The sequence below is a fragment of the Podarcis muralis genome, chromosome 2 (assembly GCF_964188315.1).
Source record: "Podarcis muralis chromosome 2, rPodMur119.hap1.1, whole genome shotgun sequence".
NCBI lineage: Eukaryota > Metazoa > Chordata > Lepidosauria > Squamata > Lacertidae > Podarcis > Podarcis muralis.
This window is the reverse complement of record NC_135656.1, coordinates 111,713,003-111,728,922: the sequence shown is the minus strand read 5'-3', so window position 1 is coordinate 111,728,922 and position 15,920 is coordinate 111,713,003. Positions and strand designations below refer to the sequence as shown.

General features: G+C 47.6%; 1 protein-coding gene across 2 annotated transcripts; it reads right to left on the bottom strand.

The window, feature by feature from the left end:
• Positions 1-6,321: 6,321 nt before the first annotated feature.
• On the bottom strand, positions 6,322-12,579 carry NFKBIL1 (NFKB inhibitor like 1). 2 transcript variants are annotated; one of them, XM_077922570.1, is made up of 5 exons: positions 12,471-12,579; positions 10,475-10,783; positions 8,802-8,914; positions 8,600-8,717; positions 6,322-6,927 (listed from the first exon to the last, which is right to left on the bottom strand). In XM_077922570.1, the coding sequence occupies exons 2-5, from the start codon at positions 10,761-10,763 to the stop codon at positions 6,386-6,388; spliced, it is 1,062 nt and encodes a 353-aa protein (XP_077778696.1). In that variant the 5' UTR covers positions 10,764-10,783; positions 12,471-12,579; the 3' UTR covers positions 6,322-6,385. The 2 variants fall into 2 exon arrangements, with proteins under 2 accessions (XP_077778696.1, XP_077778695.1); XM_077922569.1 differs by lacking the exon at positions 12,471-12,579 and adding an exon at positions 11,703-11,869.
• Between the last annotated feature and the right edge of the window lie 3,341 nt (positions 12,580-15,920).

Sequence of the window (15,920 nt, the reverse complement as noted above, 5' to 3'; positions counted from 1 at the left end):
CTCAAGAGTCTCCTCCAGCACCAGAATTCAAAAGCATCAATTCTTCGGCGATCAGCCTTCTTTCTCACTTCCATACATCTCACTTCCAGCTCTCACTTCCATACATTACTGGGAAAACCATAGCTTTTACTATACGGACCTTTGTTGCCAAAGTGATGTCTCTGCTCTTTAAGATGCTGTCTAGGTTTGCCATCGCCTTTCTCCCAAGGAGCAGGCGTCTTTTAATTTCGTGACTGCTGTCACCATCTGCAGTGATCATGGAGCCCAAGAAAGTAAAATCTCTCACTGCCTCCATTTCTTCCCCTTCTATTTGCCAGGAGGTGATGGGCCCAGTGGCCATGATCTTTGTTTTTTTGATGTTGATCTTCAGACCATATTTTGTGCTCTCCTCTTTCACCCTCATTAAAAGGTTATTTAATTCCTCCTCACTTTCTGCCATCAAGGTTGTGTCATCTGCATATCTGAGGTTGTTGATATTTCTTCCGACAATCTTAATTCCGGTTTGGGATTCATCCAGTCCAGCCTTTTGCATGATGAATTCTGCATATAAGTTAAATAAGCAGGGAGACAATATACAGCCTTGTCGTACTCATTTCCCAATTATCATGGAAAATATGGATTGATACAATAGTTAAAAGCTGGAAGAAGATGCAGTTTTAAATGTTTAAAATGGGACTCCAGGGAGGAGGTTGGGGGGAGTTCTGAGATGTGGAGGAATCTCTGTATATGGATATGGAGATATATATATATATATATGCAGGTTTTGGTGTCCTCGGGTGTCTTCCCGTGTAAAAGTTGGGGTGTCTAGGCGACGTTTCGACGAGGTCTCACTCGTCATCTTCAGGCTGGTGTTTTCGGCTTCTTGTTCCAGTAAGATGACGAGTGAGACCTCGTCGAAACGTCGCCTAGACACCCCAACTTTTACACGGGAAGACACCCGAGGACACCAAAACCTGCATTCCTGTACCCGTGAAAATCTACGAAAGCATATATATATATATATATATATATATAAAATTCTTTCTAATTCTGTATTGTAAAATCATGTAAAAATGATTTTTATTTTTTACAAAAAGATACCGTAGAGTCTGAAAAGGTTCAGAAACGAGGCAAAATTATTTTTGCACTTCAGCTAATGTAGTAAAAATGGCACCGTTCATGTAGACTAGGTAGCGAGGGAAACCCCAAGGTTTCCAAAAGTACAACAAATATTTAGGGGGAAACCCTATGGGGAGAGAGAAAATCCAAAACAGACCAAAGAGAACAGAGTGTGCTCAGTAGGCATGGGACGTGTGTTTTTCTTTGGGGGGGGGGGGAGAACCAACTAATAAATGGAATGGGTAGGGGATGGAATGGGAAAATCTGGGCTACTTTACGAACAGCGCTCCGTGTTGCAACATTTTGCTGCGGTACTGTTGAAGCCGTCTTAGGCTGCAGGTGGCCGGAGGCAGAGCCTTCCACTTTTTAAAAGCGACGATCTGCACATGGTGGAGAATTTTGAGAACCGGGGTTTTTCCTGCAGTCATTTCTTCCAAAGCAGCCTGAGCAGTAGCGTGACTTACTGGTGCTACACTTCTGCAGCGATGAGGAAGCCAGTCACAAGTCAGATGAGGCTGAACTCTGGCCTCCCGCCAGCACAACCGATGGTTGAAAGTGATGGGAACTGTAGTCCGACAACGTCTGGCAGCGTACAAATTCCCCATCCCGCCTCTCCTAGTATGCCCCGCGGAGGACCTTAAGGTCCACAAAAGACAACATTCTGGAGGTCCCAAGTCACAAGGTGGTTAGGTTGGTCTCAACTAGGGCCAGGGCCTTTTCAGTACTGGCCCCGACTTGGTGGAACGCTCTGTCACAAGAGACCAGGGCCCTGCGGGACTTGACATCTTTCCGCAGGGCCTGCAAGACAGAGCTGTTCCGCCTGGCCTTTGGTTTGGACTCAGTCTGACCCTTATGTTTCCTTTTTTTATATATATATAATATTTTTATTGATTTTCCAACACATAATAAAGACAATACAATACACAATACACAAACAAACAGACACATAAACACGTATAATTTCAAAACCTTCTTTTCTTAAATCTTACTTCTCCGACTTCCCCATACCTCCCCTTTCTGCATCCCTGTTTCAACATTTCTTCAGCAAGTCCTCACTGACCCTTATGTTTCCCTCCCCTTATGGTTTTGACTTTTAAAATGAGGCTGCATTTTAAATTGCATTTTAACCTGTATTTTAATTTTTTTTTTTCTTATTATGTTTGTACTGAAATTTTATTGATGTTAGCCGCCCTGAGCTCTGGCTGGGGAGGGCGGGGTATAAATAATAATAATAATAATAATAATAATAATAATAATAATAATAATCCCTGCTCTCTGCTGCTTAAGAGCTTGGTATCTTCTGGAAGCCACAGGAAGGGAGGGTGCTCTTGAACTCGGATGCCACAGGCGTCTCGTTGGCCCATGTGGGAACAGGATGCTAGACTAAATGACTCATGTCTCCAAAGGACTGATTCTCCCCCATGAGTCTGCCCAGTTATTCAGATTAGTATCTTTCCCAGGCACCCCCATCAGAAACTGGGGAGAGGGCTTTTCGGCTATGGAAACTTTGCTGATGAGATGCTCTCCCAGCTCTGAAATTCAAGGGCTGGGGGAAGTACTCTTTTCTTTATCTGAAAGACGTCAAGCTGCACATTACTATTACAGTGGTACCTCGGGTTACATACGCTTCAGGTTACATACGCTTCAGGTTACAGACTCTGCTAACCCAGAAATATTACCACGGGTTAAGAACTTTGCTTCAGGATGAGAACAGAAATCGTGCTCCAGCGGCACGGCGGCAGCAGGAGGCCCCATTAGCTAAAGTGGTACCTCAGGTTAAGAACAGTTTCAGGTTAAGAACGGACCTCCGGAACGAATTAAGGTACCACTGTATCTTTATTGTCATTGTCCCATACAGAACAATGAAATTGAAAAAATCTACATCAGACGTTCAAAAACCAACAAGCCTGCTATCCCAGCCTGGTTACCCCCCTAAAAACTCTGATACCCCATAATTAAATACAACATACTCCCACAGAGACTACCTTACACTGTGTTTAAAACCAAAATCGCATTTGGATAGAAACTGTTTCTCAGGCGGCTAGTCCTAGTCTTTACAACCCTGTACAGTGGTACCTTGGGTTAAGAACTTAATTTGTTCTGGAGGTCTGTTCTTAACCTGAAACTGTTCTTAGCCTGAAGCACCACATTAGCTAATGGGGCCTCCTGCTGCCGTTGCACCGCCGAAGCACAATTTCTTTTCTCATCCTGAAGCAAAGGTCTTAACTCGAGGTACTATTTCTGGGTTAGCGGAGTCTGCAACCTGAAGCGTCTGTAACCCGAGGTACCACTGTACCTTCTTCCAGAAGGCAGAAGCTGAAAAAGATCATTTCTGGGGTGCGCACTATCCTGCACTATCTCTGCAGCTTTCTTATGACACCTGGAAGCATAGATTTGATCCAAGGTGGGAAGAGTGCACCCAATTATTCTCTCCGCAGTCTTTACAACCCTGGACAGCATTGTTTTTCCCCTGACCGTGCAGCTCCCAAACCACACACACAGACCATAAGTTAATTACGGTCAAAAGACTAGAGTGGGTTCTAAAAATATGATTAAAGAAGAATGAAGCGGTAACATCAGGAATGTAACGAACATATGTTTGTAACGGGAGTGGGAAACCTAATTATTTTCTGGGTGGAAAACGTATTAAATTTAAATAATTTGGATGGGTTTGTTAAAATTTGGAAAAATAACAAAAATTAATATTAAAAAAATAAAAATATGCCTCTTACAGGGTTGCCGATATCAAAAAACTGAAGATCCAGACACCTTTTTTGGCATAGTTGTTGAACTGTTTTTGTAAAATCTATTTTTAATGAATTTCGCCAGATTCGAGGCTGCCGACACGGGTTGCCATAAGCTCAGATTTTCTGGGACATTTCAGCAATTTTCCGCCTGGATACTGTTTCAGATGACCAAATCCAGTCTATTTCCAGGAAAAGGGATGCGGGTGGCGCTGTGGCCTAAACCTCTTGGGGTTGCTGATTGGAAGGTTGACGGTTCAAATCCCCGCGACGGGGTGAGCTTTCGTTGTTCTGTCCCAGCTCCTAGCAGTTCAAAAAGCACCTAGCAGTTCAAAAGCACGCCAGTGCAAGGAGATAAATAGGTACCACTGCGGTGGGAAGGTAAGCGGCGTTTCCAAGCGCTCTGGCACTTGTCACGGTCCTTTGTGCTCCAGTAACGGTTTAGTCCTGCTGGCCGCATGGCCCAGAAAGCTGTCTGTGGACAAACACCGGTTCCCTTGGCCTGAAAGCGAGATGAGCGCCACAACCCCATAGTCGCCTTTGACTGGACTTAAACGTCCGGGGGTCCTTTACCTTTTTACCTTTATTTCTGGGAAAATCCAGATGTACGGCAACCCTAGCCTCTTAGCTATCAAAGGCAGGAGGGAAATATGTCTTCCAGCATGCAATGAACGCTGCGTAATGAAGGTGCTGGACACACCTCTGTGGGAAGGGAATGCCACTGCTTGGGGGCTGCCACAGAGAAGGCCCTGTCCTGGGCCACCCACCCACCCTGAAGTCCTGCAGGCGACGAAACTACCAAGAGGCCCTCCTCTGCTTATCTTGAGATGGTCTGTATGGATGGAGGCAGCCTTTCATATATTTGGGGCCCCGAGTCACTTAGGGCTTTAAACACTAATGTGAGCATTTTGGGACGGAAATGCAGTGGGGACTGGTACAGCTGTGAGTGTGATAAAGGCAACTCCCTAGTTATGCGGGGGATTATGTTCTGGGTCCACGTGAAATCTCGTAAAGTGGGGAGCGCCCTCTAAATCCCCTTTAAACACCTTCTCTACTGTTCTCTCTCTCTGCAATCCATACCCAAAATAGGTAAAGGGACCCCTGACCATTAGGTCCAGTCGTGGCCGACTCTGGGGTTGCGGCGCTCATCTCCCTTTATTGGCCGAGGGAGCTGGAGTACAACTTCCAGGTCATGTGGCCAGCATGACTAAGCCGCTTCTGGCAAATGGAAATGCCGTTTACATTCCCGCCAGAGCGGTACCTATTTATCTACTTGCACTTTGACGTGCTTTTGAACTGCTAGGTTGGCAGGAGCAGGGACCGAGCAACGGGAGCTCACCCCGTCGCGGGGATTCGAACCACCGACCTCCTAATCAGCAAGTCCTGGGCTCTGTGGTTTAACCCACAGCGCCACCCGCATCCCAAAATACTGTGTCCTAGAATATCAATAACTAGAATTGAAGCTCTGGAGAGGATGAGCAGCATAAACAAGGCCCCGCTGTGCCTCCGGTCTCTTAGGGGCTTCCGCCGCCCTCACTGACATTCTATTCGGGCTTTGGGAAGGGTTTCCTCACGAGTCACAAGGACTCCCTAGCTCTCCTGCCATTTCTGGGTCTGAATTAGAATAATATCCCAGCGCCGCACACAAGCAGAACACACACTTGTGTGTGTCTGTACTGTTGTTTTGGCTGCTTTCAACATATTTTTGTTTGTTTGTAGGGTTGTATTTGCTATGACAAATCCATAAACTGACATTATTAACCCTGCAAAGGAACAAAGAGGGCATGAAAATGTATTGAAAACCAGCCTTTGTCAACCTTGCGCCCTCCAGATGTTCTGGACTACAACTCCAAAACATCCAGAGGGTGCCAAGCAGGCAAAGGCTGGTTGAAACAAAATCTTAAATTCTTAACTAGCTTTGGTCTCCAAAGGGGGTTGCTTTCAAGAAAGAAAAGGCCTGACAAAGCCACTTACCATATTTTTCGCTCTATAGGACGCACCGGACCATAAGACGCACCTAGTTTTAGAGAGGGAGAACAAGGAAAAAAATTCTCCCCCTCTCTGTGCAGCGCTCCTTCAGCGAAGCGGCAAGAGAAATGGAGCCCCTTCCATTTCTCCTCCCGCTTTGCTGAAGGGGCGCTGTGTAAGGAGAGCTGCGCAGCGCCTCTCCAGCGAAGCGAAGCCAGGAGAGCAAGAGGGATCGGTGTGCACCGATCCCTCTTGCTCTCCTGGCTTCAGCAAAAGCAACGCGAAGCCATGGAGCCTGCATTTGCTCCGTAAGACGCACACACATTTCCCCTTAATTTTTGGAGGGGAAAAGGTGCGTCTTATAGAGTGAAAAATACGGTATCGCTGTGCTTTTCTGGAAAGACCCCCAAGAGGCTCGCAGAGAAACCACTTCATTTTACATCTTGAGCGGGGTGGGCAAAAAAGGTAAGAAGCCCTTTCTGCCTGCAACACAATCCAGCACGATTCCGTCCTCTTGAAAAAGGCAAAAAAACCCACACCTTTATTCACAGACAGCCAAGGAGAGAGAGAGAAAGTTATTTGCAAGCTTCTGCTAGCCGGTTGAAGGCTTGGGACAGCGCCGTGACAGTGTCCAATATCCGGCGGCGATCCTGTTCTGCCAAGCGCGCGCCGCAGCGTTGGGCAAACTTGTCCGGGTGCCAGAGGGCCTGCTGGCGCCGCAGGAAGCGCCGGTAAGCCGCTTTGTCGGAGGGCTCCATGCCGTGGAGCGCCACGGCGGCCATCTCCTCTGGTGTCCCAGCCGGGCACGGCCAGGGAATGTCCACGTATCTCAAAAGGCGCGAACCGTCAGCGGAGAAGACCTGGCTGCAGCCTTCCTCGTAGCGCAGCTTCTTGGCTTCCCTCAGTTCCCTTTCCTTGGCTCGGGCCCTCTTTTCGTAGAGAAGGTGTTCTTCCTCACGGAGGCTCCCCAACCTAGGCAGAGGCTTCTGCGCTTCCACTTTAGGCCTCTGGCGAAGGCATTCGTTGTCCCGGCTGCGCCTCTGCCTGTATTCGCGAGCGATGCGGTCGGCCCAGTCCTCGTAGGTTTCCGTGTCTGGGCCAGCAGTGTAGAAATCCTCTGGGAAGGGCGAAAAGGGAAAAGGAATTTGAGAATACAACTTAAAGGATCGTCTCACCCGTTATACACCCAGCTGAACATGGCACTCGGACGGCAGTTGGCCAGACACACCATCGGATTCCCCATAACAGCTTTGTGAACCAAGGAGGAGGAAGAGAACTTATTTAAATTTCTGGGATGACAATTCTCAGACAAAATGGCAATTATAATAATAATATAATAATAATAATAATTTATTATTTATACCCCGCCCATCTGGCTGGGCCTCCCCAGCCACTCTGGGCGGCTTCCATAAAAACCACAAATACAGTAAAATATCACACGTTAAAAACTTCCCTGAACAGGGCTGCCTTAAGATGTCTTCTGAATGTCAGGTAGTTGTTTATCGCTTTGACATCTGCTGGAAGGGCGTTCCACAGGGCGGGCGCCACTACTGAGAAGGCCCTCTGCCTGGTTCCCTGTAGCTTTGCTTCTCACAATGAGGGAACCGCCAGAAGGCCCTCGGCGTTGGACCTCAGCGTCCGGGCAGAATGATGGGGGTGGAGACGCTCCTTCAGGTATACTGGACCGAGGCCGTTTAGGGCTTTAAAGGTCAGCACCAACACTTTGAATTGTGCTCGGAAACGTACTGGGAGCCAATGTAGGTCCTTCAAGACCGGTGTTATATGGTCTCGGCGGCCGCCCCCAGTCACCAGTCTAGCTGCCGCATTCTGGATTAGTTGTAGTTTCCGAGTCACCTTCAAAGGTAGCCCCACATAGAGCGCATTGCAGTAGTCCAAGCGGGAGATAACCAGAGCATGTACCACTCTGGTGAGACAGTCTGCAGGCAGATAGGGTCTCAGCCTACGTACCAGATGGAGCTGGTAAACAGCTGCCCTGGACACAGATTTGACCTGTGCCTTGTGGAAGTGATCAGAAGATACCATAACACAACTTTGGCTGAAGCTGATTAATATTCTACGGCATTTAAATTGTGCTTGTGGGTAGGGCCTGCAAGACAGAGCTGTTCTGCCTGGCCTTTGGTTTGGACTCAGTCTGACCCTTATGTTTCCCTCCCCTTATGGTTTTGATCTATGGGCTACTTTTAAAATGAGGCTGCATTTTAAATTGCATTTTAAGCTGTATTTTAAATTGGTTTTTCCCCTATTATGTTTTTACTGTAATTTTACTGGTGTTAGCTGCCCTGAGCCCAGCTCTGGCCGGGGAGGGTGGGGGAATAAATAAAATAAATTACTATTATTATTATTATTATTATTATTATTATTATTATTAATGGTTTTTATGGTTATTGTTGTTTTTCTTTTTGTTTCCTTTGTGAATGATGCCATGGCCTTTGGCTAGTGCAATAAAGTTTATGATGATGATGATGATGAATTTTTGTTCAGGCCTGTGTTTATTTTTATTACTTTGCTCTGGGACTAAAAAATATGCAGGCCAAACACAGTGCAAATAATAATAATAATAAATAAAATCTATATCCCACCTGTCCTGCAAGCTGCTGAAAGAGGCATATGGCTCTCCCCCGACCCATTTTATCCTTAGAGCAGCTCTGCAGGGTAGGTTAAGCTGAGGGGCGGTGGATTTGAACCCAGGTCTCCCGGGGCCTAGTTCAACGTTCTAACCACTACACTGGCTCTCACAGAACCTTTGACTCTGCGAGGCTGAGATTCACCTTCGTATTGCCAGCCCATCTCCTGATACTCGTCCTCCCATTCGCCGAGGAGTTTGCTGCGCCACTCCCTCTCTGCGTCCCCCTCTGCCTTGTCTTCCTCAGACGCCTCCTGAGAGCACTGCAAAAAAAGGTTACGGAAGGTATCAGCATCCAGTCTGGTCAGCAAGAACCTGAAACCCAACCTTACCCTTCCCCCACGGACCCATTTCTCTTCCTCTTCCCTCAGGAGTTCTCCTGGCGTCTTCCCATCTCTGTTCCTGATGCTCATTGCAGAGGGGCAACGGTTTCGCAAGGGCGAAAACAGGTCTTCGTAGACTGGGGGAAGGGGAAGAACGAAAAAGATTAATGAATGGCAACCAACCTAACAGCATCAGGCAAACTCTCTCTCCAGTGCCCTCTAATGGCTACAATATGTGCTGCTGACAGGAAATCCAGCCCTTTTTATATATACAGTGGTACCTCGGGTTAAGTACTTAATTTGTTCCGGAGGTCCGTTCTTAACCTGAAACTGTTCTTAACTTGAAGCACCACTTTAGCTAATGGGGCCTCCCGCTGCTGCGTCGCCACACATTTCTGTTCTCATCCTGAAGCAAAGTTCTTAACCCGAGGTAATATTTCTGGGTTAGTGGAGTCTGTAACCTGAAGCGTATGTAACCTGAAGCGTATGTAACCCGAGGTACCGCTGTATAGTCATACCTCGGGGTGAAGTTGCTTCAGGTTGAGTGCTTTCGGGTTGCGCTCTGCAGCGACCCAGAAGTAACGGAGCGCGTTATTTCCAGGTTTCGCCGCTCGCGCATGCGCTCAAAGTGACGTCACGTGCATGCGCGGAAGCAGAGACCTACGCATGCACAGACGCGGGTTGCGTTCGCTTCAGGATGCGACCGGGGCTCTGGAACGGATCCCATTCGCTTTCCAGAGGTACCACTGTACATAGGTGTAGCCAGGATTTTTGTGGGGGGGCAGGCCTTTTGCGGGGGGGGGGGGGGACCTTAGTTAGCTATGTATTTTTATTGATTGGGGGGCAGCTGCCTCTCCCTGCCCACCCCCCTTTGGCTTCACCCATGTATATACAGATAAATACATAAATACATAAATTTTATAGTCCACCTTTCCACAAATAGTTCAAGGTGGAGTACACGGTTCTCCTCCCCACTTTATCCTCACAGCAAGGTTTTAACTTGTGTGGGTGCTGTTTATTTTGTGTGTGTGTGTGTCTTAAACCGTTCTGAAGTGTTATAAAAGGGACGCGGGTGGCGCTGTGGGTTAAACCACAGAGCCTAGGACTTGCTGATCAGAAGGTCGGCAGTTTGAATCCCGGCGACAGGGTGAGCTCCCGTTGCTCAGTCCCTGCTCCTGCCAACCCACCAGTTCGAAAGCACATCAAAGTGCAAGTAGATAAATAGGTACCGCTCTGGCGGGAAGGTAAAGGGCGTTTCCGTGCGCTGCTCTGGTTCGCCAGAAGCGGCTTCGTCATGCTGGCCACGTGACTGTACGCCAGCTCCCTCGGCCAATAAAGCAAGATGAGCACCGCAACCCCAGAGTCGGTCACGACTGGACCTAATGGTCAGGGGTCCCTTTACCTTTATCTTTTAAGTGTTATAAGTTTTATAGGGCTGATTAATATTTTACAGTCTGCCAAGGATGCCGTAGTCCTACCTATCAGGGACGCTATTATCCAACCAATCAGGGATGCTGTGGCAGAAGATTTCCTGCCCTGTCAGGGAGTTGGCCTGGAAAACCATACAAATCCCTTCCACCTCCATCCTTCCATATTCTATCTCCTCCACCCACAGCAGACAACCACAAAGCCCCATGGGCAAAGGACTTAGCGTGTCCATAAGCTGACCAAGGGGCTACTCGAAGGCCGTGCCTCACCTGTGCCTCCCTTACGGGCCACCTGTCGGGCAGCCACATGCAGAGCTGTGTCCCCACGCCGGTCCGGAACGGAGGGGTCTGCTCCATGCTTCAGCAAGAGGATGGCGGTTTTGTGGTCCTGTCGGGCGCAGCACCGGTGAAGGGGCGTTCGGAGCTTGCGCCCGGCCGCCTCGCCCAGGTCCAAGGCTTCCCCGTGGTGCTGCAGGAGCCTGCGCAGCTTGCGGCGGCGGCTGGACTCGACGTAGCGCCACAGGCGACGCTGGTACCTTGACGCCATGGGAGCGGGCATGTGGTGGAAAGGGCTTGACGCTGTGGGGGGAGATGCAGGATCAGTACCCAGCGCCCTCCCCCTGACCACACATCTCCATCTCTGCTTTGCTCAGCTTAGCTGTATGTTTCATACCAGTGGTTCCCAACCTTATTTTGGCCATTCCCCACCTAAGCGTCTCTAAAATCTTGATACTCGCCCCCCCCCCCCGGTAACATATAATTCTTATTATTAAAAAAAAACCTCCTACACATGTTGAGGAAGCCAAAAAGGCCATTAATTGGTCCAAACAAGCTTCCAAAGAACATGGCATCCACATTGCTTGTGTATTAGAATTTTAGAAATTTAGAAATTATTTATTGTAACTGTTGAGTGGATTTCTGTTTAACTTTTATATGTTGATATTATTTTGTACTGTTCTAATAATTGTTGAATGTTACTTTTTGATGTAGGTTGCTTATTTTAAAGTCTTGTTTTATTACCACATTTTTGTATTGCATTAGATTGTTCTAAGTTGTACATTTTTTGTTTTTTCAGCTTCTAAACTGCCTTGAGTATTGTAAATTAGAAAGACGGTATACAAATAAAAAAAATGAAATGAAAAATGAATGTATGTCACAATATATATTTATATACTGCATATGAGGCCCCTAGAACCATAAGAAATGCAAAATGCAAACAAATTCACTGTTAATAACTCATTCTCAAATCCCTCCCCCCAAAAAAATCAAATTGCCCTCCTGTGGGGCGTGTGCCCCACCGTTGGGTTTTATAACAAAGACCTGGTTCATTATCCTTGTGCTTGACACCTGATACTATCTATCTAATGCACACTATTACCTAATGCACACTCACTCACAAACACACACACACACACACACACACACACACACACACACACAGTGTTAGGGAAGAGAAATAGTTTTTCTGTAGGCACTTCACATCTCTGCAACGCCTTACCTGTTGGCATCCAGAAATCTTCCACTCCTTTGGGAAAGCCGGGTGCCTTACAGAGAGACAAACATTACCCATTGGTGGTGGGGGATCTTTTTACAGCTGAATAAGAGCGCAGCAGGGACGTGGGTGGCACTGTGGGTTAAACCACAGAGCCTAGGGCTTGCCAATCAGAAGGTCGGCGGTTCGAATCCCCATAACGGGGTGAGCTCCCATTGCTCGGTCCCTGCTCCTGCCAACCTAGCAGTTCGAAAGCACGTCAAAGTGCAAGTAGATAAATAGGTACCACTCCAGCGGGAAGGTAAACGGCGTTTCCGTGCGCTGCTCTGGTTCGCCGGAAGCGGCTTAGTCATGCTGGCCACATGACCCGGAAGCTGTACGCTGGCTCCCTCGGCCAATAAAGCGAGATGAGCGCCGCAACCCCAGAGTCGGTCACAACTGGACCTAATGGTCAGGGGTCCCTTTACCTTTAAGAGCCCTGCAGGATCAGGCCCATCTATTCCTGCGTCGTCATGCCCTTACGGCGGCCAGCAAAATGTCCCCATGGGGAGAAGCCCACAATCAGGAAATTTGGCAACTGCCCCTCTCCCCACCTCACTGTCCTTTCCTTGAGGGTTTTTAAGCAGAGGTTGGATGGCCATGATCTAGCTGAGAGTCCTGTTTTCCGAGGGTTGGACTAGATGACCCTAGGGGATCCCTTTCCAACCCTACCATTCCGTGATTTCCCCCCAGAAACCTGTCTTCACGCGAGACCCGCACCCCCATCATAATTACCTAAACACCCTTCCGACAACTGCAAGGTTTCGCGCACGAAGGAATTCCCGGTCTGCGTTGATCCATGGCGGAAGGGGAGGCAGAAAGGGCACGCACCGATGAGGGCGGATGTGGCTTCAGGAAGCCGCCCAAAGCGAAGTGGCCCGCGCGCGTGTGCCAGTACTTGGTGCTCAGCCTATTGGAGTCCGGCTAGGAAACCGCGAGGACCAGAAAGTAATTAGCCCTCCGGAACAGTCCCATAGTTTGTTGCTAGGTTTCTGACTGTACTATAGAGTCGTCTCCTCTACTTTCCAGTTTATGTGAGGCAGCCCGGGGCTGGGAGTTGTAGTTCAAAACATCTGGCGTGTGTCAGACAGGCGAAGGCTGCTGGAAGGGCTAGTGTGATAATTGTAGCGCTTTGAAGACTGAAAAGTGTTACATAAATCCTCATATTTACCTCTATTATTTATCATTTATCTATTATTTATTATTTATCATTAGTATTAGTAGTAGTAATATTTCTGTTGTAGGCATCTGTTTTGGGAGACAAAATTAATAATAAAAATTTTATTATTTATACCCCACCCATCTGGTTGGGTTTCCCCAGCCACTGGGCGGCTCCCAACAGAACACTAAAACACACTAAAACACCAAACATTAAAAACTTCCCTAAAGTTTTAGTGTTTATAATATTAACTTGTAAGATATGGATTTGTTTGGGTTTTTTTGTTTTTTGTTTTTAGTTTTAGAATGTTGATTTTTGTGTGTTGTGTATTGTTATTTTTTGATAGCTTTCGTGTTGTTGTTGTTGTGTGGAAAATACTAATAAAATTCATTTTTTAAAAAAACTTTTTTAAAAAACTTCCCTAAAAAGGGCTGCCTTCAGATGTCTTCTAAAAGTCAGATACAGTCATACCTCGGGTTACAGAGGCTTCAGGTTGCGTTTTTTTGAAACCTGGAAGTACAGGAATGGGTTACTTCCGGGTTTCGGGGGTCGCACACGCACAGAAGCGCTAAATCGCGACCCACACATGCACAAACGCGCCGCTGCGGGTTGCGAACGTGCATCCTGCATGGATCACGTTCGCAACCCGAGCGTACACTGTACAGTGGTACCTCGGGTTAAGTACTTAATTCGTTCCGGAGGTCCGTTCTTAACCTGAAACTGTTCTTAACCTGAAGCACCACTTTAGCTAATGGGGCCTCCTGCTGCCGCCACGCCGCCGGAGCACGATTTCTGTTCTCATCCTGAAGCAAAGTTCTTAACCTGAAGCACTATTTCTGGGTTAGCAGAGTCTGTAACCTGAAGCGTATGTAACCCGAGGTACCACTGTAGTTGTTGTATTTCCTTGACATCTGGTGGGTGTTCCACAGGGCAGGCTTCAGTGAATCTTTTTAAGCATCCTGGCTACCAGCTCCCACCACCCCTGTGTAGACACTTCATAGCAGATCCCTTTTTCAGAAATGGTCACCGCAATCTGGTTCTCTCCTTTCCCAGAGCTCAACACGATCCTTTCTTCGCTGCCCATAATAACCACCATCTTGGCATTGTTCTGGACACACCAGGGCTCCTGCTGTAACTTGGACAAGGCTACGCCAAAACACTTCTTGCCCCCTGCTGACTCCATCACATCCCTTGCCTTCCTTAAGTTCTCCGAGTTCAGCTGGACAATCCCTGCTTGGAGACGCTCTAGGAACAACGTCTCACTCTTCTCACTGATGTTATAGTCAGCCACGCCATCCTTTGAGAAGACACAGATCTCACTGAGACTTTGGCCAGAGATAAATTCCACTGCCCATCCACCACATGCCACCAGCATCTGGGCATCATCCTTGATGGAGCTAGGCTCCATAGCAAAACACTCCACTGCTTTGTCAAAGCAAGCCAAGGATGGGGCCTTCTTAGATGAACTCCAGCAACGCAGCTTGCTACGGGTGGTAAGAAGACGCCCCAGGCTCAGGGGCTGGGGTTGGGAGCAGACGCAGGCGAGGTACTGCTCCCATGTGGCCACAAAGACATGATATTGGGCTTTGCCTTGGATGCAGAAGACGGTGATCTCAGAGTCACCCTTCCCAAAAATCCACTCTAACAGCTTGCGGTCAGCAGCAATGGTAAGCCGGGCGTTGTTTCTTATGCATGGGGCTCTAGGCTCAGTTGATTCAAGGCAAGATTCAGGCACGAGAACAGCTCACTGTTTGGGTCCACACGGCGTCGAAGAGATAGCAACGTTGAGAAACTAAAGGCCACCTTTTCCCAGTGCAAAACAAACCCGTGGTGTTGGTTCCAGATTTGCAGAATGGGATCTAAGGGGAGAGATGACAGGGGGCTGAAAAACGGTTCTGACATTTCTGTCAGGGATGGGGAACCTGTGGCCCTGTGTTGTCAACACTGCTAGGCATATAGTTTCCATTATTTACTTCTACGCAATTTTCAGAGTCTGCCTTTCATATCCCTCTGACTTCACTGCTCACATTTTCTCTCTCTAGGCCTATTCATATAATTATAATACATCTGACAACTCAGGATAACATCTACACATCTGAGGAAGTAGACTCTGGTCCACAGCTTAACAAATGTATTACATATTTGAAAGGTGCCGCATCTCAAAGGCAAGTCCACTAAGGGAGTCTAAAGGCATTGCTTGGTTTTCGGAAAAGACAATGGTGAGGTTTTCTGAGAGCCTCCTTCCCTACGAACCCTGCCAGTGTTCATATTGTCAAAGGGGGCCCTCTTGGTAGTTCTGCTACGCTCAACTCAGGGTGGCTGTGGCCCAGGGGAAGGCCTTCTCTGTGGCAGCCCCTAAGTTGTGGCATGCCTTTCCTTCACTCTAGCTTTCAGCTAATGATGAACACACACCTCTTTCCTCTGGCCTTTGTCACCGGAGGTGTGACAAAGTTGTTTTAAACCACTTTTAATGTTGTATTTTAATAATAATAATAATAATAATAATAATAATAATAATAATAATAATAATAATAATAATTTATTATTTATACCCTGCCCATCTGGCTGGGTTTCCCCAGCCACTCTGCACAGCTCCCAACATAATACTAAAAACACGATAAAACATCAAACATTAAAAACTTCCCTAAACAGGGCTGCCTTTAGATATTTTCTAAAAGTCAGGTACTTGTTTATTTCCTTGACATCTGATGGGTGTTCCACAGGGCGGGCGCCACTACCGAGAAGGCCCTCTGCCTGCTTCCCTGTAACCTCACTTCTCGCAGTGAGGGAACCGCCAGAAGGCCCTTGGCACTGGACTTCAGTGTCCAGGTTGAACGAAGGGGATGGAGACCCCCCTTCAGGTATACCGGGCTGAGGTTGTTTAGGGCTTTAATCGTTGTAACCTGCCCTGAGACCTTAAGGTGAAGGACAGTTAATAAATTAAAACATTAATAGTTCAATTAAAAGATGCTGGAGGCTGCAATCTTACACACATTTACCTGGGAATAAGCCCCTTCGAACAGAAT

What these genes read in the sequence shown, in the direction of transcription:
- NFKBIL1 (XM_077922569.1), bottom strand. An exon ending in GGGAAGAGGAAGAGAAATGG is followed by an intron (nt 8,718 to 8,801) that starts GTCCGTGGGGGA and finishes CTTTTTTTGCAG; the next exon opens with TGCTCTCAGGAGGCGTCTGA. An exon ending in GATGGGCTGGCAATACGAAG is followed by an intron (nt 6,928 to 8,599) that starts GTGAATCTCAGC and finishes CGCCCTTCCCAG; the next exon opens with AGGATTTCTACACTGCTGGC.